This window comes from Musa acuminata, chromosome BXJ3-6, assembly GCF_036884655.1.
Source record: "Musa acuminata AAA Group cultivar baxijiao chromosome BXJ3-6, Cavendish_Baxijiao_AAA, whole genome shotgun sequence".
NCBI lineage: Eukaryota > Viridiplantae > Streptophyta > Magnoliopsida > Zingiberales > Musaceae > Musa > Musa acuminata.
The window spans coordinates 37,775,363-37,799,935 of NC_088354.1; the positions used below are offsets into that span (position 1 = coordinate 37,775,363).

General features: G+C 39.4%; 4 protein-coding genes and 1 long non-coding RNA gene across 5 annotated transcripts; 2 read left to right on the top strand and 3 right to left on the bottom strand.

Annotated features, from left to right (window-relative positions):
• Nucleotides 1–3,949: 3,949 nt before the first annotated feature.
• On the bottom strand, nucleotides 3,950–7,542 carry LOC135639700 (uncharacterized). The gene is made up of 3 exons (XR_010497012.1): nucleotides 7,370–7,542; nucleotides 4,858–5,136; nucleotides 3,950–4,735 (listed from the first exon to the last, which is right to left on the bottom strand). It is a non-coding gene; the product is annotated as an uncharacterized LOC135639700 (long non-coding RNA).
• Nucleotides 7,543–7,949: 407 nt separating this feature from the next.
• On the top strand, nucleotides 7,950–15,159 carry LOC135641567 (beta-ketoacyl-[acyl-carrier-protein] synthase III B, chloroplastic-like). Its single transcript, XM_065157024.1, has 8 exons — nucleotides 7,950–8,304; nucleotides 9,560–9,708; nucleotides 10,381–10,517; nucleotides 11,208–11,310; nucleotides 11,394–11,512; nucleotides 14,375–14,439; nucleotides 14,520–14,739; nucleotides 14,817–15,159. Exons 1-8 carry the CDS (start codon nucleotides 8,126–8,128, stop codon nucleotides 15,036–15,038), a joined length of 1,194 nt encoding a protein of 397 aa, XP_065013096.1. The 5' UTR covers nucleotides 7,950–8,125; the 3' UTR covers nucleotides 15,039–15,159.
• Nucleotides 15,160–17,056: 1,897 nt separating this feature from the next.
• LOC135641568 (RING-H2 finger protein ATL3-like) lies at nucleotides 17,057–18,640 on the top strand. The gene has a single exon (XM_065157025.1). It carries the CDS (start codon nucleotides 17,383–17,385, stop codon nucleotides 18,310–18,312), a length of 930 nt encoding a protein of 309 aa, XP_065013097.1. The 5' UTR covers nucleotides 17,057–17,382; the 3' UTR covers nucleotides 18,313–18,640.
• Nucleotides 18,641–20,315: 1,675 nt separating this feature from the next.
• Nucleotides 20,316–21,279, bottom strand: LOC135641570 (uncharacterized). The gene is made up of 3 exons (XM_065157027.1): nucleotides 20,865–21,279; nucleotides 20,662–20,786; nucleotides 20,316–20,579 (listed from the first exon to the last, which is right to left on the bottom strand). Exons 1-3 carry the CDS (start codon nucleotides 21,009–21,011, stop codon nucleotides 20,516–20,518), a joined length of 336 nt encoding a protein of 111 aa, XP_065013099.1. The 5' UTR covers nucleotides 21,012–21,279; the 3' UTR covers nucleotides 20,316–20,515.
• A 1,014-nt stretch (nucleotides 21,280–22,293) lies between these two features.
• Nucleotides 22,294–24,141, bottom strand: LOC135641569 (auxin-responsive protein SAUR36-like). Its single transcript, XM_065157026.1, has 3 exons — nucleotides 24,109–24,141; nucleotides 22,820–23,317; nucleotides 22,294–22,681 (listed from the first exon to the last, which is right to left on the bottom strand). Exons 2-3 carry the CDS (start codon nucleotides 23,280–23,282, stop codon nucleotides 22,653–22,655), a joined length of 492 nt encoding a protein of 163 aa, XP_065013098.1. The 5' UTR covers nucleotides 23,283–23,317; nucleotides 24,109–24,141; the 3' UTR covers nucleotides 22,294–22,652.
• Between the last annotated feature and the right edge of the window lie 432 nt (nucleotides 24,142–24,573).

The following is a 24,573-nucleotide window of genomic DNA, read 5'->3' on the forward strand; positions in this document are numbered from 1 at the left end:
ACATTGGTTGCTCGAATCCCATTTCACCTTCTACCACATTAAATATGGAGATCAAACCCAATTGTTCCCAGCATTGTTGTAATCACTGGTTGTCCTTCATCAACATGTGGGTACACCCACCAGTATCTGTGCAGGAAAGTTGGTAATCCCCCCATGATGATGCCAAAGGAAGAAATGGGTCTCATTTCAGTCAACTCCTGAGCCAGCTTCTATCCCCACTGCTGCTGATGATCTTGCTTCCTTTCTGTCAAAAGAAAAAGTGTTGAGAGAGATGAACTACTCAGTCATCACCAGGTACTTATTTAGAGCAGATCCATGGTGTCACTGTTCCATTAGTTGGTGAAGGAAATGAAGGACACTCCAAGAACAGTTGACAATCTCATGTACTAATTTCTGAAGTTGTCAATGTCAACCTTATTAACATCCTTGCATATGTCGATAAAATCGAAATATATGTTAGACATGGAAATCAGAGTGCTCAGAGATACAGGTAAATTGATCACAAAATTTCTGAAACAATCTGGCAAAAATATAGTTGAGAACATTTAATCTGTAATCAGCAACAAATTTTGGTATGTTCCAATACTGACTGCTCAGTGACCAAGATCATCTTTAGGAGACATGACTGATCCATTTGAAGGACTTACCCATCTGGAACTCATCCAACTTTTTAAAGATCAATTGATTGGCATGCAACAAATTAGTGATTGACCAATTAGATCGTGTTGTTTAAATAAAGTAAACAGGAATTATATCTCTGATACCAACACATGAGCTGTCAAGCAGTGGGACACAAAGCATTTCTTCAAACTAGGAGCTTTGATCTTGGAGAAATCAAGGGAAATGTATTCTAGTGTGGTCCATTTAGCTAAAACCATGGATTCAGCAAGCTTTTGTTAAGGGTAAGAGTAACAATTTTTGTATTCTTTCCAGCTCATTTGGCCAGGCTAATAAGACGTGAATAAGGCTATGTATGTGGCTCTTATGATGGTGATAGATTGTGATTCTTATCATATTAAATACAAGCAAAGGACATGAGACACATGCATGAGAGAGAGAGAGAGAGAGAGAGAGAGAGAGAGAGACTGTGTTATACAATAAGCAGAAAGAAAGAGAAGTTTTTGTCTTGGTAGCTTAGAAATTTGGTTTGCTAGCTCTGATGAAATAGAAATGGTTCTTGTTAGAGTTCTTAAGATCAGATCTCACACTTAGAAAAATAGTTTGTCGACAATGGCTGGAGAAGTTTCTCTCTCATCTTGGAGTAGCTGCAGAATCAGTGTTTTCTCTACATCTTCAATTGATAATATGTTAGTGTTAAAGAGAGAGAAGAGTTCCAAGTCTACTTCAACACAACAAGAACATTGAAAGGTGAAATCAAGATTTTGACTTGTATCCATCCATCCATCCATCAATACATAAAACAAAAGATTAGATTTGCCAGCCATTAAATGATCCTCTAACTGAGTCAACATGAATTTTTATTTGTGGTTTGTATCTGAATAGACATATCATTTCACTGATAATTTGCCCAAAATTATCAGCAACGGTTGGTGGATGATTTATGTGCGTTGCAGAATGCCCAAAACATGCCGTCTTACTGAGGGAACGGAGAAAGGGACAGTGTTTGTCCACAGTTCATGTCCTTGTCTCAGATAAAACCTTGCATTTTTCGAAGCCGATAGGAGACATCTTATCAGAAAGCTTACGTATGGTTCAGAGACATCGCCACGGATGATGATATCCAAAACCTGTCTTCATCGCTTGGCCTGCAAGACCTCACTGTCCCCAAAGACACCTCAGAAGAGGAGCATTTAACCTCTCCATGAATGTGCTTCCATTAACGATGATCAACGTTGGCAATCATCCCTCCCTGTTTTCTCAAGTCAACTCCACAGCCTTCGTCTCTTGCTTCACAATGCTACACCACAAAACTTAGATGTGATCCTTTGTGACTTGCAAGTATTGGATTTGTTGATAGAAAACAAATAAAAGATTAAAATATTTATATTGGTGAATAATCAAATATAATAATGAGATAAATATAAATATATTTACATGCTGTAGTTTGACGAAACCAAACTACAAATAAACTGAAAAGAAACGTATCTTCATTTTTAAGTATGGAGAGATTGTTGACTAAATTTATAAACTAAGAATAGTATTATGTAAAGAATTCAATTAAAAACAAAAATACTGAGATCATCCATTTGATAGAAAGAATAGAAGATAAAGAACAATTATTGAAGAAGCTTTGTTGAAGTAGCTTTAGCTTAATATATTAAGGATTTTCCTCAACGGAATAGAAGATTTTCATAATTGAGGAAGAGATGCCACAGCAGAAGGGAACAGACGTTGGCGCAGAGTGGCATTGGAGAAGATAGTTGTCGTTCGTCGAGGAGAGAAGAGAAGTTTTATTGAAGTAGGTTTAGCTTGAATACATTAACATGTCCCTCTCCTATTTATACAGATTAGGAGGGAGGATTTTTCTTAAAGGATTTCCCTTAAAGAGATTTCCTCGTATAGTTGAGGAAATCTTATCTGCTATCACCGTTAATTAATTTAAATTTGAAGTGTTAGTGAGTCCAACAAACATACGAAACACTGCCGTTCCATTAAATCCAAACACACATTGTGCATGGCCTTGTGCTCCGTCTGTCAGGTGATTACTGCACTGATAGCACAGAGAAGAAGAAGAGAGCGTATGAGCGCGTGACAGAAGCCAGCTTCGGGACTCGAAAGAGAGAGCTTTAAGGATCATGCATGCCTCCATGTCGGGACGATGATCCGCGACAGTCTGGTTCAACCTCTACAATCACCACACCAAGAAGAAGATCCTGTTCTAGTTTGTTTGTTAGACCATCAAACTGGATCGTTGACAAAGCCTTGGGAACACACCTACTTGAGTTAGCTCCTTTGAAATGAGTCGATTTGTTCCAAGCCTTTAGCGATGACTGCTTGCATCTTGCCACCGCTAGGTTTGGCCTAACATATCCTCGTCGAGCTCACACCCATTGCTTCTCCACCACCTTAGTTTTAGCCTATTTTTAGTAGACAATCTTCTACCCTATGCCACACTCACTCATAAGAGAAACAGGATGTTTTCATAAGCTATAGTTTGAAAAAAATTATAGAACTCTATCTTTAACCAAACCTCGTAAGACGTATTCAAGGTGGACATCATTATTATCATCATGGATAATATGTCACTGATGATCTATTAAAAATTTGGTATACCTTAACATATTCCATATATCATGAAAGATTATTATTTTGATACTTTCATTATAATAGTTTGATTTCACAAGAAAAGATTACTTCACTCCAGCTAGTCTTCTTCTTCACAGCATCACAACCTAATTCTTGATCCACATTAATTTTGACTGTGACTGTGACTGTGACTGTTGAAGACTTTATTATTAGATCACCTCGGAAACAAACTTAACAAGTCAGAAAAAGGAGGGGTTGTTGATCCCTTTATTGCTAAGTAGCTAACGTCAACATCAGCAGCAGTGTTCGTATAATATACATGAAGCCTTTTGGTCCATGTCAGAATCACAAGGGCTGAGAACGAAAACAAGAAGACAAAGTAGAGTGCAGTCACCAGCAAGACCAGCCAGGGTGCATGCAAGTCCCCACCACTGTGCTTGCAGAGCAGGTGCAGACAAACCCAGTCCCAATACTGCGGAACTGGGAAAAAAAAAAGAAAGAAAGAAAGAGAGAGAGAGAGAGAAAGAGATTGAGGATGGCATGCATGGACAAGAGAAATCAGAGTGGGACATGGAGCTTCGAGCTTGGTGCTCAGTCATCGCCATGGATGTACCAGCAAAGGAGCAGGGTGGCGCAGCGGCGCAAGATGTAAATCCTCGCCCGCTGTTCCTTCACCAGCGCCGCGCACCTTCCGGCGAGTCCCCTCCTCACCTTCTTCCTCTCGGCCATGATCGATACTGTTGATCCACTCCGTGTATGGTGAAGCTTAGGCCATGGCGCAAGGCACACAAGAGTGCATGAGACGCTGAGAGCTCATGCTGTGCAAGTTCCCCATGGGTATTTATGCACACAAGCAAGCATGCAGGAGGAGCGAGGAGGCAGGATGGCTGAACATGGTCAGCATGGTAACATGGAGAGCTGTGTGCTGCATGAAAATGTGGAGCCATGGCCATTTTTATCAGCACCAGGAACATGGTGATGTCTTTTTTGATATCAAAATGAGTGCAGAGGGGCTTATCCTAGCTATTAAAGTGGGAGAAAGGTAGCTTAAAAGGTGGAAGGATGCCAAGGCAAGACGAAGCAAGCTTGTACACAAGGAAGACGGTTTGCCGGTGGTTGACTCAAGTTTGGGTGGCAACGTTTGGTGGTATTCTCTTGCATCTGTCCCAAGTAATATATCTTTATCATATGAAACAATCAGCATATTACTTGATCAAAATTATGAAGCAAATCAGAAGGCATCATATCCTCCCCTATAGCATCGGTAATCATATACTCATATCAAGAAATCCACGATTGCCTAAGGCTTATGTGCCAAAGTTCATGTTGTATCATCAAGTAAATATGGGAAACAGTCCCACTGCTTAAAGCTTCGGCAATGGTCAACTGAGCTCACTTGACAGAGAAGCTAAGCCGACAGGAGCTGTCCTCGAGTCTATTCATGGTGATGAAACCATGGAAGCAGGCCCTGGAATTGATGCATGCATCTTAACGTTCATGGGGACTGGTCACTACTTCATCGTTAGTGCTGTCAGCAGATCATGCACACATTAAAAGATTTGGTAAGATTCATAAGAATGGAGAAACGAAAAATTAATCCATTACAACCTTTCCTAGGAGCCAAAGGGGAAGAAGAGATGAGTGACTGACCCCTTAAGATACATATATTGAGATCACCTAGAGAGTTGGAAGAAGATTTGGAGCAGATGATCTAAGATGATCTTGTTGGATTTTGATCTTCTGCCATCTGTGGATTGGGATTCTGATTCCTTGGATATCTACAGCTCATCCACATGTCTGGCAAAGAATTAGTCAACTGTGGACAGCTCCAACTTCCAGGATTGGAATGGCAGAGACTATGAGATTGAGATGTTCCTCAGCAGGGGGACTTGTTATCTAAGTTAATCCCTTGGGAATTGTCAGCTATCCCTGCATGAGAAATTTCTTTCAGTGTTGAATGGCTCTTTAATTTTGTTTCCTTATGAACATTATGGGTGAAACTCCATAAGCACTTTGTTGGTTTTCAGGACTGCTAACATGATTTATGCACAAACAAAGGTGCTAATACATACATACATACATACATACATACATACATACATACATACATACATACATACATACATACATACATACATGTATATATATATATATATATGTATATGTATACATATACATATATATATATACATATACATATATATATATATACATATACATATATATATATACATATACATATATATATATATATATACATATACATATATATATATACATATACATATATATATATATATATATACATACATACATATCACAGGTTAAATTTTTACATGTGGTTTAAGTAGGGTGGCATTTTAAAGATCATTTTCAATTTCATCTTGTAGACATCTTACCGATTTTAAAATGTCTGTCTCTTACAGCTCAATCTTTTAGCACATGAGTACTATATGATACACTTACAATGAAAGTAGCTTAAGTAGCAAAAATGCCCAATGACTCATACAATATAACATCAGGTTTAATCTCTGCTTCTCCAATGCATGGAAATTGGGATAACCCATGAATTGGTGGTCTGTATTTCTTACTAAGACTAATAAAATGATGCTGTCACCATCTATTTTTTTCTTTAGGGAAGAAAAGGAAAGAAGTCAAACATTAAATGATATGACAGCAGAAGTCAAACATTAAATGATACCAAGATGACAGTTATGTTGTCTCAAGACTCTTTACTTCTTTCTTCTTTTACCTTTTATTTTTTCCTTCTAATGTTTGTACAAACAGTAACTATCTTTTTCCTAAAAACAATAATACTGCTTTTAATTTCTGTAAAGGTGTAAATATAAACCATGTCATCACATACTCTTCTTTTTTCTTCATCATTCTTGCTGTACCATCCACTATCAAACATCTTTGTTGATTTATCAGCAATTCTCCCATATTATAAATCAATTTCACAGTACAAAGTTTCCAATACCAGTCCGTTAAATGTGTGCTCATAGACTCACAAAACCATGTTATATTATAGTAAAAACTTTTACCTGCTCAATACAAAGCTCTCCAAATGTACACACTCCTGATAACTTCATCATCAACTAAGACTGACCTACTTGAAGATGGATTTGGAAAGTTAAGACTTGAGCTGTGTCGCCTAATCCAAGTGGCTTCTTCCACAGATGCTGATTTATGCTACATTGGCATCTTTACATTTTGATTGATGAAATTATATCATTCCAACTTTTACATTTATTTTTATAGATTTAACTCCAATTATACCACTACACAACATGTGTATGTGATGCTTGTAAGATTGAATCTTGCACTTTAATCAACGGGGTATATCCCAATTTTTACTTTCACCACAATGTGTCAACGGATGCATTTTCTTTCCTTTCCATTGTAAAGGTCCACAAAATTCATTTGGTTTGCAGGAAAACCAAAGTGAGGTAAGTTACTAAAACACATTGAACTTAATCATGAGTTCTACCTTCCTGGTAGTGTTGAAAGTCTATAATAAATTGTAATGCATGTGGAATGATCTTATGAAGAATCTCGTATCATTTTTTAGCTAATTTCTGAACTTACAGAAGCTCTTGAATTTATTTGTCACAGTTTCAACTTTTGCTGTTTTCTCACAGTTCATTTTTAACCAACAAATTTCAGACATGATTCTTGCATACTACACTTATCAACTAAGGTTAGGTTTGAAGAGCCTTGTTTCTTTAATTATGTTATTAAGAAGCTCACATCCTAATCTTGCCAGATTAATTAAGCCGCACTCAAATATCTCCATTACCTTTCTGTGATCAATCTACTCTGTGATGGAGTGAAAACCTCATCAGTCACATACCTAAAACCTTGTTGAATAGCTTGCAGGTTAATTTTTGGTATGTCATACTCCCAGTGCATTGTTGTTCTTATCTGTTCAATCTTCCTTCTACTTGTCTTTTTAACAAACACATGGTGTCCTCACCCCGAGAATTACTTAGAACAGGCACTAGGGCACCACCTCGAGAATTCCATATGTTTGTTTTATGTGCATGATTGAAGAGGAAATCCTTACTGGTCAATAGTAAGGACCACAATCAGTACTGGTAAACTTGCATGAAGAACTTGAAGTAGAGATTGGACGGAGAACAAGAGAGAAAGAGACACTGACTTCTAATGGTTGTGGATGATGTTTTGAGGCCATCAGCGACCTGCTCCCATGTAACTAAATCAGCAATCTGCTTCTTGACTTCAGCTAAGAAAGATGAAGAGTCTCCTTGTTCAAGTGGCCACTGAGCCTCTCTGTGCCACCACAACCGTCTCTTCCCTTGGCCTTCATGCTTCTGTGATCGCCAACGCATTGATTAGCTGGTCAGATTTAAGTGTAGAAGGTGACCGGAGATGGGAGACGTGCGTTCTCGTGCTTCCCCGTGTCTCCTCAGTAACACCAAACACGTAACAGCAGGTTCGCAAGGAGTTGGTAACCATGGGTCCCACAATCGAACCTGTTGATCGCATGCATTTCAACGAACGGGAAGCGTTGGATCTCGGATCCTGTGTCCCGTACTTTTCAGCTAAGACGAGAGGGCCCGGCCATCACGGGAAAACCTCTCTTTTAGGTGTCCGGATCCTGCGCCTCTAGAAACTAGCTAATAATTAGTCAAAACAGTGGGCCCATCGCACGTCCATCGGGTCCCGCTAATTTTGACAAATGGAAAGTCTCTGTTTCAGTGTGGTGACTCGGCAGATACAGCCGATCAGCACCGTCGCTTCGGTTCGCCATCCGGTCGGGAGTTACCGAAGCTTTTTCCAACGCCGACCCAGCTTCGTCCCCCGTGCTGCCTACTCTTCTCTTCGAGACGTCGTCGTTCCAATCTCCATTTCGTTTCTCTCTTCCTCCTCCCGTCTCCAGGCGTCGATTCGCCGAATGGCCAACGCGCTGGGGCTCGTCTCGTCGTCCCTGCACTCTTTCCGGTGGAGAAATCGGGCTCCTTTGTGGCTCTCCAGATCCGACAAGAGGGCGCCGTTCATCTGCTGCGCCGCCGGGGATGACGGTGTCGAAGGCCACGTTCTCGGCGCTGCCTCGTCGAGGTCACATCGTCCAAGGTACGCCTTCATCTTAGCCCCTTTGTGATTTGGCTTGGTTTCTTTGGTCTTTGTGGGAGTTATCTTCCGCTGTACGCAAAGTCTGCTCTGTTTTGGTGGGTGGGCGACATGATCTTGAGCGAGTCACCAAAAGATTTAAGATTTGCATTGCTTTATTCAGAATACAGTTGCAACATATTTTTTTTAGTCTAATTGGTTCCCAAGATATTCATATCAAGATATTTTGCAACAATCGGTCCTCAACAGAGGACTCTGCGCGCTGCAGAATGGGGACTAAGTAAACGATACTGATATTGGTACCACGATTTGAAAATCTTAGTTGTTCTGCTTTTGTAAGCTTGACAAATGATAAGGCTTAATTAGGTATTCCATGAGAACAGCGACAATGACTATCTATCTTAGATAGGAAGAAGTAGCCAACAGGCAAAACTCCCTCAGAGAAGGCTTCATCGAAGGTCTGAGAGTATAATGGGTGAATTTCTGACTGACGGCTTGTGCTTATTGCTTGTGTACTAAAGAGTAGAAGTTAATATTAGAGTGGTTTCATGAAGCATGAGAGCTATATAATTTCGAGCATGACAAAAGAGTGTCTAGAAAATTGGACATTGTAGCTCATCAGAAGATTGGGACTCCACGGCCTGTAGGCAGAAGCAACTTAGACATGTGTAGAAGGTCGAATCAATCAAATGGATAGTCTTACAACTCCATAAACAAAGTCTCACAAGACAAGTTGATCCACCCTCATTGTGAATGATTTAAGGAGGATCAATAAAATCATACGACTTTGTGGCATCTCTTGGGGTTGCTATGACCATAACTATATGGCATTGTAAAGAAAGCATTTTCTGCAATCTATTTTTACATGAAACCCTCTTTTTACCAATAAAATAATTTCTAGTAAAACCTACTTTGGCCTAGTATGGTTTCTTTGGCAACTTGGTGTTCCTCTCGGTTCCATAAAACTGGAGTTTATTCAGACTCAATTCATTTTCTTTAAGGTCATAGCGATAGACTATATTTACTCCTTGCTTTTGTTAATGGTTTTAATGCACAATCTACATGTGCACTGACTTTCATGTTTTTGCCTATTAGGCCACACCAAAGCTTTGTTTTGCTTTATTTTATGTATTGTGCTTTTATTTGATCTACCTTAGGTAGTTTGTATTTTACAAAAATGAAGCCAAAGAGTTTTCTGATGGGTAGTTGAACATGCTTTTTGAAACTATGAATCCATTCTAACAATGGAAAAGTGCAGAGTCATTGGCATGGGTTCAAAACTTGTTGGTTGTGGATCGTCTGTGCCGAAGCTTCTTATTTCCAATGATGACCTTGCACATATTGTTGAAACCTCAGATGAATGGATTTCTGTTCGAACAGGGATTCGTAACAGACGAGTTCTTTCAGGTATCTGTCATAAATTACTCAATTTCTTCATTAATTTTGTGTATCACATTGTTCATAAGACCCATCTGCAATTCTTTTGACTCTGTGGCACACTAGTCTTTTTTTCTTGTGGAACAAGCTTCGAGATCATCATCAATGATCAGTCTCATAAAAAAAAAAATTCAAAAGTAGTAAAACTGTAATGACGATGAAATTGTGTCCAATGCTTCTGTGAATGACACATATTATTCCAAAAAGCATGTTTTTTCTTCTTCAGAGGGATGTGCCCATAGGCAAATCTTCCTTTCTATATAGACAAACTACTGTGATTTTGCATGATCTGTATTTCTAAGTTTTTCTCTTTTTTGAAAATTTTGGTGTTCAAAAGGTGCATTTGTGAGGTTTGAACAGAACTTCTGTGCAGCTAACACTAAAAAAAGGTCAGTATAAAACAAATCAAATACCAAAAGGACACTGTTGTCTGTAACTTGACACTACAGCACTTGCCAGGAAACTGTTATTTCAATGTTCCACTGGTGAATCTTAACATATGGTTTATGTCACATAATGAAACTAGAAGTCATATAAGCTGTTGTTTTTCTGTTCTCTTTATTTTAAAGTGCAAAAATATGAAACAAAATAGATCTTAAATTTGAATCTTTATCAGTGTATATGATAAAGAAAATCTTGCAGGAAATGAAACATTGAGTGGTTTCGCTGTAGACGCAGCAAAAGGCGCTCTTCAAATGGCTCAATTAGAAGCTGAAGAAGTTGATCTTGTCATAATGTGCACATCCACTCCAGATGATCTTTTTGGATGTGGCACGCAGGTCTACTTGATGTTGCTTCTGAATGATACTCCCAATTTTTTGAATCTCTTTTAGATTAAAAAAGGATCTGGCTTGGCTTAGATCAAGTTCTTAAATATATATTTCTGGTGACTTAACTTTAGATGAAAATGCCAAACACTCTCTTGAACCTTGCAACTCAGGATATCACTGCATGTGTGCAGCTTTAGGAATCGACAGTCCTTATTTATGGTTGTCTAATCTAGTTGCCAGTTGCATTTAGTCTAAATTTATTTAGTCATTAGTAGCAATTGAAAGTTCAAGCTGCTATTATGCTTCATGCTTCCTGCTAATCTTATATCCTTCCACCTTGAGGAACCCTAGACCCATTGCTGTGAAAGTTGTACAGATTCTCGAGTCAAATGATTTTGGAGCTTGGAACTTGCCTGTGCTTATACATGTGAAAATCCTTCATATGATAATCTTATTGCTTTGATGAGTTCATCTTCTATATTCAAAATTCAATCATTTCTTTTTCATTGTTCATCTCTTCTCTTGAGTTTGCCAGTTCTGGAAAACTTTGTTGAATTTTCTTGGAATCTTGTTTCATGCTTCTCTTTTTGAAAGTGTACTTTATTCAGCTTAGCTCATTAAGTTATGAATATTAGCATTTGTTTCTCATTATGTTTCTGCAGGTTTATATATAGAAAACTTTCTTTTTGTCTTTTTTAGGTTCAGAGGGATTTAGGGTGCAAAAATGCATGGGCCTTTGACATAACAGCTGCTTGTAGTGGGTTTATTGTGGGCCTAATCTCTGCTACTCGCTTCATTAAAGGTCTAAACTACTTTTTTATATGAAAATATGGTTGCTGGTATATCCAATAGCTTATAGCACTAACTATGCTGCTTCAGCTACAGGTGGTGGGTTTCAGAATATATTGGTAATTGGAGCAGATGCCCTTTCACGCTATGTGGACTGGACAGATAGAGGCACATGCATACTTTTTGGTGATGCTGCTGGTGCTGTGTTAGTCCAGGTTGTGTTTTGTTGCCTTTCGATAGAAGAGCTAATTCAACTTATTACACTGTTCATATTGGGATATATTTAAAGGTAAAAGATGTCACTATTTTCTATTGACACCATCACACAATCTCTTTACTGCCATTGTATGAACATGGAATAGTTACATGACTTGACCTTCATTTGTCAATATTGTTAATTTATATTATCAACGCTTTGGATCACGAGTAATTGTAAGTAAACTAGGGGTTAAAAGAAATAAAATGACATTTTTATCTGTCGTAATGAAGATAAGAATAACAGTTTGCAAGAATTCTTAATAATGTGCAAGCTGACATTAAAAGGATTGAAAAACCAAAAGCAAAAGGTGACAGACAAGTTAATTGTATTAGCTGACACTTCCCTCTTGTACTTCTTTTTATCTCTTTGAGTGCTTCTTAAATTTTTAGATTGTCAGAATTTCAAAACAACACTTCAAAAATGACATTTATGGTGTTGCAGCCCAGCACATATACCAATTGTATAGTTCTCTACCATATGGATGCCATATGTGATGGATCCACAAATCTTTACTTGGAACCCAGCTAGCATGGAAGTGTCTCCATGTACAACTTATCAAAAATTGAAGTTTATGACATTCCATTAATTTTAATATTGGTCATATGTGAATACTACTCAGAAGACAATAATTTGTCATGTATTTTAACTTTTGCTTCTCATTTATAATTCTACCTGTTTCGTCATTTAGCTCAATTAAAGAAGATGCCATGTTGTTAACAATAATCTGCTAAACATGCAAGAACATGATAGTCAGCCTTAGCTTTTGATCATGAACTACATTATGTTCTCTGAAGTTTTAGGAAATCAGCTTACTTCGTAAAAACGAAAAGCTTGTTGAGTGTTCGAAAGTTGGCAACTTGCCTGGTTAACAGTTGATAAACCGATAGCAGCTGCCATTAGGAGCTGGAATATTTAGACCATATACAATTAAAAAAGGATGATGCATCAATAAATGTCTGCATCTGCAACATTGCAACTTTGACTGACAGGTTACTTATCACTTTATTGTTATATATAATCTCAAAAATTAGAAAACTATCACAAATAAAAATAGATGATGTAGAGAAAATTTGCTTTTGCCATTAAGCATGGTCAAGGGTGGTAGCTTTTCTGCATATGTTATTAGAGATTTAGGAATACCAATGAACTTAAAGAGTGACCCTCGGATGCGGTAGCTAGAAGAGATGAAATGATTAATATTAGTGGTACGAGGAGAGATAAAGGAAGACCTAAAAAGACTTTAATATAAATTATAAATAAAGATTTAAGTACTTTGAACCTAATTAAACTTATGACTTTTTACAAATTTCAATGGCAGCAAAAGATCCATGTAGCCGACCCAAAATAGTTGGGACTTACAGCTTTATTGTTATTGTTGTTGTTGTTGTAATGAACTTAAAGAGTGTTGCAATGGAGATGGTGGGCTTATGTTCGTTTAAGTGGTGTCCACAAGAAGAATGGGAAGGGTTTGCCTTTGTCACATTGTTTCTTGAAACCTAGGTACTGATAATATAATGTTTGATGAACATGGTGCACCAATGAATTGGGGAATGGAGCTTAAACAACTCAGGACCATGATCATGATCTCTCAATGTGAAATTATAAGACAAGCAATAGGACTAGCAGGATTGGGCAATATGTATCAACGGATCAAGCACAATTCTACAAGAGGTTGGGGTAATGGAAGACGAAGTTTTATAAACCCTAATTTTCCATATAGATTGAAGGAGCCATGTCAACTGAACAACATTAAACAATTTAGCTGTATAATGGAAGTATAAACAACCCAGTAATTTTGTATGAAATTTTCTGCAATGGTTCTGCCTATCTATGAGATGACTATGATGAGGATTTCATTTACCTACGGAGTCTTTGAATCTAGATGATATTTTGACCACAATCAATCATGTAGTTGTTAATGGAGATGGATTGGACCAGCGCTTTCCAACATTGTCTAAACTGGAAGCAGGATTTTCATGGGTCTGCATCTGCTTGGATGATATTCAGAAGTCTCATGAACAAGATATGCACAATGGGAATGAATTGATGTAGCTAAAGGTCAATTTAAAACCTGGAGACCTTAGTTTTAGAAGATTAAATATTCTAATTTTATTACTTCATTACTAAAGCGAGGGGCATTGTTGGAGCTGACTGAGTCAAATGGAGAGCAAAAGTTGGGATTTGTGTTATATGCTTATGTCTATTTAGCAGCTTTATACATAAAAGAAGAATTTCATGACTAAATCCATCAAAAAAGTAAATATTTTCTCTGTGAAAACAAGAAAAGATGTACGTGTTGCTTGACTTTCCATTTTCAAGTTATAGATGATTTCTGTGCTTGTTTGAAACTCTACGAACTTGACATATTTAGTAGAAAAAAAAATTATATTCTGGCCTAAGGCCATCTATCTTTTTTCTTATTTGTTATTGCCTCATTATTCTTTTGTTATTCTTCCTAGTTTTCCCTATATTCCTTTTCTCTGCCACCTTTTTCCCCTTTTCTCTCTGCTGTAATAGCATGCCTACTACAGACAGCTGCTGTTTCCTTCTCTGAATTAGACTAAACTGCAGCTAGACGGTTCAGACCTGATGTTTTTGGGATCATTAAAGCCCTTTGCCATCTTAGTTAGGTTATGTGCTGTAGAGATTGAAGATTTAAAGTATTTAACATGGTAGGCACAATCTTAGGGGCTAAAAGCAATGTGAGGGAAGTTCTCTTGCCATTATTTTATTTATATTCGTATCAAATAAAGTTTGTTCGATGCATCTATAAAATTTTCCTGCTAAAAGTTTAGCTTACCTTATTTACTCCTTGCAGGCATGCCATAGTGATGAAGATGGCTTGCTTGGCTTCGACTTACACAGTGATGGCCATGGCCATAGGTGTGGATCTATGGGATAATCTTGATCTATATTTTCTGTCCATTAGTCTCATCCAATGACCGGCTATGGTTCCATTGCAGGCAACTAAATGCTCTAGCCCAAGGTGACGATGATAAATTGATCTCAAACAGTAATGGTGCTCCTCTGTTTCCTCCAAGGAAATCATCATTTTCTTGCATCCAAATGAATGGTAAAGAGGTCTTCCGCTTTGCTGTGCGCTCTGTACCACAGTCTATCGAAGCAGCACTGGAAGAAGCTGGCCTCAGTAGCTCAAGCATTGATTGGTTGCTACTTCATCAGGTAAACACCTACCAGGCTGCAATTCATTGTAAAATTCTCTAATTTCCTAAAAGTTGGTAATGAATACTATTTGGCAGGCAAACCAGCGGATCATAGATGCTGTATCCAACCGATTAGAGATCCCTTCTGATAAGGTCATATCAAATTTGGCAAACTATGGCAACACAAGTGCTGCATCCATCCCTCTAGCATTGGATGAGGCCATCCGGGGTGGCAAAATTCAGGCTGGCAACACCATTGCCACTGCAGGCTTTGGTGCGGGACTCACATGGGGTTCAGCGATCATAAGGTGGAGATGAAAATGGAGGCAGAAGTTGTCTGAGTGTATATCCTCGACCTTGTGAACATTGATTTCCTGAACCATCTTGGATTTCTCACATCATGATTCAAGTAGAAGAGGGGTTAGTTCCTTTTCCTGTCCATGTTTTGGTGACCATTTCCTAAACTTACTGGTTTTTTATTTACTTTTTCAAGTAAAATTGTTTTCCAAAGTGAAATAATGAGCACCCAAGCATTATTTTCTCTTGGCCACAATGGGGAACTGAACTAGTAGTGGTGTAGGACAGCAACCCCAAATGCCACTCTAGGTGAATTTGCTTCATTTGATCAGTGTGATGAAGCTGGCAGACCATACATTAATATCAGAATGTTAGTTTCCTTGTAGAAGCACAGTCGGTATTGGATAAACAATTAAATTCTTTTGTGAAAATGGTGATGTTCCATTGTCGATATATCTGATGCACAAATTGAGGACTTTGCTGTTTATATTCCTAAGCTGTGGCTGATTGTCTGATATTTTCCATTAGTCCAACAATAGCATTTCATCATCATAAATTTTGATTTAAAGAGCAACTAGATTTACTGTCTACAATGAAATGCCATGAGTTGTAACAGAAAGAATTGGATGGTGCCACCTTGTTACTTGCTGTTTCAAGCTGCAATGCATATATATATATATATATATACATTTGGGATTAATGACATGGATTTTTACTGTCATTGAACTCTTTTCAAAACGAGATCTCTAGTTGAATTAAGAATATCTGGATCTTTATTTGTAATTTCTAATACAATTTTTTGAGATCATCTTTTATCTAGCTTACCTCTTCTAATTATAACATTTATGATTTCTCCTAGCAGAGGCATATGTCCATGTCACCTCAAATGATTCTTTCTCCTTTATTTATTTTTATTAAAATCATATAAAATTATTCATGATTGGTTTTTTAAATCTTTGCTAATAATTCTACACTTCCACTTTAATAATTTTATCTCAGTGGTACATATTTTTGCTTCTTAACAGTCATTGCATGGTTATGTTAGACATAAGATGCATGGAAAATAAAAAATCTTGTGTTTACACTACTGTAGTCAAAATTCTTTCAGAACCTCATGTTGATTGCTTGCATGTGATACACCATATTGACGCAAAGGCAGTCAAAGTCTTGGAAGTGTCTCCTTCCTTTGTTGTATGTTTGTTTCTTTTTCCCCTTTGTTAGGTAGGCAGACTTGACAAACCTTGGAAGGTTCCTCGTGCCATTTTGTCGTCATCCATTGGAACAAAGAGGAAACGAAGGAATTAGGTGTGTAACAAAGCCTTGTTGAGACTAATTACAACTTATGTAAATTTGATGTAGAGATTTCAATTGAATGTAGTGGATTATTGTAAGTCTTTCAGATGGAATGAACACATGAGGGGGATGCAATGAGTCTGCCTCTACTGTAAGAAAAGTGATTCCTTTGACCATCTTCTAGAATTTAGGCAACATGCAGCAGATATCAAACAATTAAACATTGCTAAGTATATTTCTCTGTAGTAAGCAACAAGTTAATTTGATGTTTCTCATGGTCACCACAGAAGGATAAAAATGAGATTAAAATCTAAATATTTTTAGGTCCAAAGTAATTCCTTACAGCATATCCACATTTATTTATGTTCCAGAATCCTCATTTGTTCATACATATACATATTTATATAAGAAAAGGAAAAGAAAAAGCTGGAGTGCAAACCTTGAGGAACAAGTCAGTTGGAGCAACCACGACCATACAAGAGGAAGAAACTTGAAGTCAACCCCAGTGCGGGTCAATTCCACGCTCGACCGATGAGCGCAATCCACTGCCGCCCGTCTTCTTCCTCCTTTCGCCGATCGAGCCGTGTCAAAGGAGCGAGCCAACCTCCTCTGATGGTGCAGGTTCCCAGAAAGATCCCATAACACACACGCGCTTCCCTTCTCTCTCACACACGCACTCGCATCCCAAGACATGTTCCCCATGAGTCCTCCCTCTCGCTCACGCACCAACAAAGTCAACCAGGCCCACCCACATCGATGGCGGAGATAGTTTTGTGGGACTCGAAGCTGGGACGTGAAACACTTCGTTCAAATCCTTCTTGGACCGCAGCCCTCTCGGTTCCAACCTTTGACATGGTCTCCCCTACTTGCGTCTCTGTGTCTCCGTCTACCCGACTGCGACTTCTATCGTCACTGCTACTGCAATTATCTCCCACAGTTTGGCTTCCCTTCCCCTTAAAGTCTTGGTTCAGTTCGGCACTTGCATCACCTTCTTCTTCCTCGACAGCTGCAGCAGCAAGCTCATCTCATCCTAAATCTTCCTTTGGAGAAGGCAGGGAAGAGCATAGATAGGATGTCAACGCCAGGTGATAAGTTCGGTGGCGGAGGTGGTGATAACACGGCCGTCGTGAGGATCAGCAGCGAGGTGATGGTAGCGGCGGTCGTCTTCCTCTTCATGGTCGTCGTCTTCGTCTTCTTCCTCTACCTGTACGCCAAGCACTACCTGCGGCCCGACCCCGCACTCCGGGGGCGCCGCTCCCGCGGGCGCTTCGTGTTCTCTGCGGCCGACGAGCTCGGAGCCGGCGCCCCCGGGCGCGGCCTCGACGCTGCCGTGCTGCGTGTGCTGCCCGTCACCGTCTACCGGGCCGCGGACTTCAAGGAGGGCCTCGAGTGCTCGGTCTGCCTCTCCGAGCTGTCTGACGGCGAGCAGGCCCGGCTGCTGCCCAAGTGTAACCATGGCTTCCACCTTGAGTGCATCGACATGTGGTTCCATTCTCACTCCACCTGCCCTCTCTGCCGGAGTCCCGTCGGAGCTGAACCTTCCACGAAGCCGGATTCCGATCCCGAAGCGCAAACTCCGCCGCTTCAGACTCTTCAGGAGTCGCCGGTCTTCCCAACGAACGTGCTGTTCTGGGGCGACCATGATCAAGTGAACGCAGGGAGCTCCACGACCGACACGGTGGCGTACGGAGGAAGCTCACAGGAAGGGCCATCGAGCTCTTCGGGCCGCTCGGGCAAGCCAGAAGGTGCGCTGGTGATCGAGATACCGAGGAGGGCGGCGGAGGATCTCCCGTCGCCAATCTCGCCATTGCCATCGAGTAGGATGGCCATGGAAGAGACGAGATCGCCGGTGTCGGCGACTTTTAGGTCGCTGAGGAGGCTTTGGAGCCATGGGAGGTGGACTGGTTCTTCTTCTAGCCCGAGGGGAGGCGATATCGAGCAGGGTTTGGGGGGATGTGCAGAGACCAGTCTTCCACCTCCAAAATCTCCATCCAACTCCTGAGTCTACAAAAGTTGCAGGTGGAAATGGATGTTCTTCTTCTTCTTCTTCTTCTTTCTGTTGTTGTTCTTTCAGATTCAGGGAAGCTGTGGAAAGCAGCTCTGCTCTGTAGCCAATCTCTAGTTCCAAATTGCATCGGTTGCTTGCTTGCCGATCATTGGAACTCATTGGATTTGTTGTTTATTGATGTACAGGAGAAAAGTACCTGTAAGGTGATGAAGAAATCTCATCATCTCTAAGAAGTCATCAGCTGAGTCTGTCTGAATACATTTTGATTTATTGATCCAAATACATTATAGTAAATGCAGGGTTTATAGATTGGTATGTTACATATTATAGAGATGCATCAATTTGCATCATTCATTCTGTTCTCAGAATTCATCATCAGTAAAAATTGTTTGTTTAGTCTGATACAGCAAGGTGATGTAGAATCAATTATATTCTAGTATATAGCATCAGTATCAATCATATTCTAGTGGGATTTGCAAGTTCTGGATGTTGTTGACCAATTCTTAATCCCATTTCTAGAATTCTCCTGAGGGCTCAGATAAGGAGAGCACTGTGAATTCAACTCTAAATTGACAAGTCAATCCTGGCAAGCTTCTGAAAAACCTTAACAATATAGTATGTCAAAATGGATTTTCTTATGAATAACATTCTTCTATCAATGGTTTTACGGCATAAATGCTGATTGGGCTGATATTACAATCGATATCTATGTGTGATCTCTATTTACCCTTATAAATAGAGACTGTTTCACAATTGAGCTCTAAAATGCTGGCCTAAAGTTTGATTTGATTCAGTCTGCATCTTGAATGAGATTGTTCATGTAGTAGCAACAAGGTTTTGATGCTCACTGTTGTAGTGGCAACTTTTGCTTTTCATTAGAATGAACAGATAGTTTGCTGCTTCTGGTATTGTAGAAATGAAGGTGATTGAGTTTGCACTGCAGCTGTTCTGAGTTCTGAAGCTACAATTATCTATAACAGAACTCAGAAGAACAGAAACATGATCTCTTATATTTGGGGATTGGGGGAGTAGAGGACCATAATTAGCTTACAAGCTCCATAGGAAGAATTCTCCTTGGCAAGATAAGATTTTTCGGTTAACCATTAAGAATGAAGTATAAACACAAACTGCAGAACCTCAGGAAGACATAAAGAAGAACAAGAACACCAATAAGTAACATTCCTAGCTTGATCAACCTGAAAACAAGCCACAAATTTATGTAAGACATTGGGAACTCAAAATCTGATTTCTTGTTCTCAAGATCGACTGGCCTCTCCTGTTACTCCTACAACTTTGACTCATATATTTTCATCTATGATCACAGGGACTATATGATTAGCAAGACCTCAATCCTCACTTCATCTCATCTTAGCTTCAGTTGGTCATAACTCTCTATTTCAGTTTTGCTAAATTTCTTTTTTTTTTCTTAAAGTAGGCTTAAGTTTTACAGAATCATTTTCATCTGTGCATATATGAAAATTCGCAAAACCTATCTTTTATAGGTGAATGATTCTTCGAAGCCAAGCTGTAAATAGAGGCATTTTTTCACTTAAAATTATGAAGCTATGAACTCAGTGCAACCGAAACAACTGAACATAATTGTGACATCTCTGCAGCTATTTTTATGTTCTAACGATTGAAATTCACTCAAAGAAGGTAAATTAAAGAGGTTAATGAAAGAAAATAGAAATAGAAATCATTGTGATTTGTGTATAGTTACCCTTTATAGGTTCTACTTGTTGTTATTCCAATTTATATATTGTTTGCTCTAAGAAAAAAGATATTGTTATTTCTTTTGCACCAAGAAAAAGATTCAATTGGTTTCATCTTTCCAACTTGAAGGTAGATTCCTATTAGTGTAATTGAATTGTGCCAGAAAATGTCCACAATTCTTCTTCTTTTATATAAATTCTTTCTTGCTCCAAGAAGTTTTACTTCTCAGAGGGAAAACATCATGACTTCAAGGAACTTCACTTAGATCTCCACAATTCAAAGTATACTATAACATTAAAACTTCATTTTCAGAAACCAAATTTACATATGATAAGTTCAATGCCTTACATCCATCAGTAACAATATCTGGACTTATCTAAAGAGTAACTCAGACCTGATTCACTTATTCTAAGCATGCCTTTTGATGCTTGCAAGACAGTCAAATTTATCAACATACCAAGCTCTAGCTATGATCAATAGTAGACTAGTAAAAGGCATCTTCATTAGCCTGAATCATCATCATTCTCAGGAAATTAGGGACTCTATTCCTGTAAAAAGGAAAAAAAAAATCTCTAAGTGCTCAATTGTCATTGCAATATGTTTATGGTAATAAGTTTTGATCAACTATACCTTTCGAATTTTTTTCGTGCCAAAGATCGTTGATCGAATCGTGGTCCTTCATCAAATCCTTCACAGACTATTTCTCCCTTTTCATCTCTGAAACATATTACCCCCAGGGCTTGATCTTCAAAAACCTGGCAATAAAAGAAATAAGAACCAAAGAGATCCAATGAACACCAAAATAGTTGCTTGAGTTGTAGCAGATCTTATACCTTGGTATCTGTACCAGATGTGTTTGATGAAACTGATACTTTGGGTGATATCTTGCTGTTATGACACAAGGAAGCTCTGCTGCTGGTCTTCTCAGGATGATAACCTCTTGGAATGATGATGTTAGTGTAAGAGAATCTGATTGCCATGGTGATCAGTCCTCCTCTACCTCTTCCTTCTCTAGAAGATAGATTGTTTGCTTTCAGAGCTTTCAGAGGAAACTGAGAGGGAAACAGAAGACCTTAAGGTCAGGTTGTCACATTCCTATGCTGCTAATGGAGTGGAAAGCAGAAGGGGGAGAGGAAGGAGATCTGAAGTTTGATTTCTTGATCTCCATTTGATTGACTAAATTGCTTTGCCATTGAGGACAGTTTCATCATAGAGTTGATGGTGTGTTGACCTTTTAGTAATGTAATCATGGTGATCTGTCTCATTTGATCAAATAGATGAGGTGTAGAGGTTGCTAAAGAGTGCAACAACTTAATGTCAAAAAGATGATGAGTGCTTGCAAAGTCTTTTCCATTTCTCATTGTTTCTGTTATCCTTATCCTGTTGCATAGCAAGTGCAGGTCCACTCAGGTCTTTTCTTTTCAGAGGAAATCATGACATACAACTATTGATGCACATAGTCAATCAAAGAGGGGTGATTTCATTGAGATATCAAGGAGGGGTGATTTCATTGCTGTTGACAATACAAACTTGATGTATGAAATCTCTAAACCTTGGCATAAGCCTATAACTTGAATATAACCAAGCAGAGAAGAAAAAAAAGGAAGAAATATTAACTATAAATTCTCACTAAATATGTGATCTTTAACTGAATTCTCTTCTTGGTTATGAAGAAAAATGTTTCAAATATCGATTAGACCTGTATATGTCAGCCCATCCAACTGACAATTGATATCAAGTTGAATTGCATGGATTGGTATTTTTTTATTTTTTAAAAAAATTTCTATGGTATAATATCCAATATATAAGTAATGTCTTCGTCCCATAAGATATCGCAATCGATAACCGATAGAGATTTTAAATCTTAAATAGAAACACCAGGGCATGAAAACCTGATCAGGTGGAAGGCTAATACCAGACTGATCTGGCTCAGTGAAAACCTGCTTAATCCATGAGTGTGTGGGTTTTAGTTGTGGTCCTATCATTCTAATAGCAGGTCTCAATTATCCATGCAAATGCTGTCCAGCTCTATCTCTCCCATTAGCTTATCCAGACCTCTTGTTTTAATGCAAATGGTAGTGAACATGAAGTCATCTGCTATGTGCAATTTTTGAGCTGGTTGGCCATTTGTGGGCTGTATTCGGGTGCTGCCTGCCTTCACTCAACTTGCATCTTCTTTGACAGGGCAAAGGAGTAGAAATGGACTAGAAAGTGATCCCCTCAGAAGAAAAACCCAAGTAGCTCACACATCTATAAGCATACTGATGAAGGAACAAAAAATCCTCAACTAAGGATAATTCAAATGACAATGGATTGATCATCAAATGGCTGACAAAATCTACTTAAAATGTTGCATTCCATGTCATGAATAGATTGTCATTTCCAATGGTTGAGTGTGTTGAAGATTACATGACTGAGAGAACAGGGAATGTGTTCAGCTGAATTCCAGCAGCTTCCCTGAGGTCTAGGAAAGGAGGTAGGGAAGACAAGTTTTACGAGCTGTTACATAGCCCCAACTCCTCAAGCTTGACATGCTGAATGCATCATCAGATTCCTAATCCACTTTGGATGTGGTTCTATCAACTCCTGGAATGCTGTAGCAGACTAAGAACAATGCAATGTCATTCCTTCAGCCCTGTTGGATTTCCTTCTACAATTGCAGAAGAGAGAGAACAAAAAGAATTAGTGAAACATGAGGTGCATTATTCAATTCCATTGCCGAAAAAGAATGCAGAGTAAATGTATGATGGTCTCAGCTACCATGGAGCAGTGGAAGGAAAGCATATACCATCGTCGATGAGGCCCTTGGCATGTCGTTCCATGCACTGGAGGATGTACTTGAACGTCTCGATCTCACAGGGGATGGTGAGCGCGCCCTTGTGATCGAAGCCGAACTCCTCCTCGGCCTTCTGGAGCAGCAGCCTGAACACCGGGAGGCCAAGGTAAGTGGTGGGGATCACGAACCTCCGCTGCTCCGGTCCTACGTACACCGGGCAGTACCCCTTGGGCACGTCCGGCGGCGCCTCCGGGCTTCGACAGCACTCCTCGTCGGAGTCACAAAGCAGCAGCGCGCTCTTCAGCCGCTTGTCGACGGCGGGAGGCACGCCAGCCGCCTTGCGTCGGCCCTCCTTTGGCCGGAGGGCAGCGGAGTGCCATTTCTGAAGGATCTCCCGCAGCCTCACGATCTGCCTGATGCCGGTCAACTTCCCACCTTTGCCAGCCATGGCCGCAGGAGGAAGCTGAACGCTCATCAGTTGTCAGTGGCCTCCGGCGTTCATAGCTCCGCCTGCACAACAATTAGATGATCATGCGACGATGATGGCAATATCTCAACACACCTCAATGACTCTGCAACAACACGATTACTGCAAACTGCTCTTCTGGATCGACCAATCAGTAACATTAGCAGCTCACATCACAAGGATTACTTGGGAGATTAGATCAGGAAGAGCCAAGTTTAAGTATGACAACATGCAGACAGGGACAAGGATGATACCAACATAGCAGCACATGGTGACAAGCTTCAACTGGAATCTCGTACAAGATCTTACATATAACAAGATTTTATATTTCGGACAACTTCGATGCACCATGTGAGGTTCCTGACATTAAATCTAATCTAATTCAATTCTCCTTACACATGTATCAAATGGAACCATCCACAAGTTCCAGCTGCGGGTGAGTTAACGAGGATTTGGACATCTAATCTGGGGAGTCACATTCATGACACAGCTTCGCATTTATTAGAATAACAAATCTGGCAAACAACATTCCAGGATTCACCCCATGGGATGGAGAAATTGGATTGTTACAGCAAAAAATGACACTAATTTCGTAGGTTTTGGAGATTAGTTCTTGAAACAGTTTCAATTGAAAGAAATAAGAACAGATGCAACCCTTGTAAGTGCCATAAATTTCCTATATATTATACATCTATTGCGGTGATGAACTAAGAATATTTAAGCTATAAGATCGCAAACTAAATTACAGGACAAGAAGATCAAATTGCAGATTCCACTCCTAAGAATCAAATATGGAATTAATCATAGATAAGACATGTTTGGAAACTATTGATACCTTGGGAGGGATTAAAGATGAGGTGAGGCTGCCGTTGTAAATGGAGAAAGAAGAGTCTTGGGAAGACGAAGAACAAGAATAAGAAAGGAAGAAAGGAAACCTAGAATGACGAAATTACCCCCGAAGTTTGAAGTTGTACCGCACATAAGCGATGTCCCCCGAGGGCAATATGGGAAGGGCAAATAATAGTCGAGTTGGCCCGGTCAATGGTCAACGGTCAACGCGTCAACCTCGGACGAACATTCCCGCCCGATCGAAGCGCCGAACGGACGGTCCTCCGTAGAGGCCTCGCTGGCCTCCTCCACGCCGTGCGATCCCCGACTCATCGGACGGTCGAGATTGATTGATTGATTCAGAAATTGCCCAAAATGGATTTAAGTAAATTTCACTATTTTGAACCATTAAGGAAAACATATTTGTAGGTACAAATCTTTTGTCATAGTCTTCAGAGATGAAATTATGAGA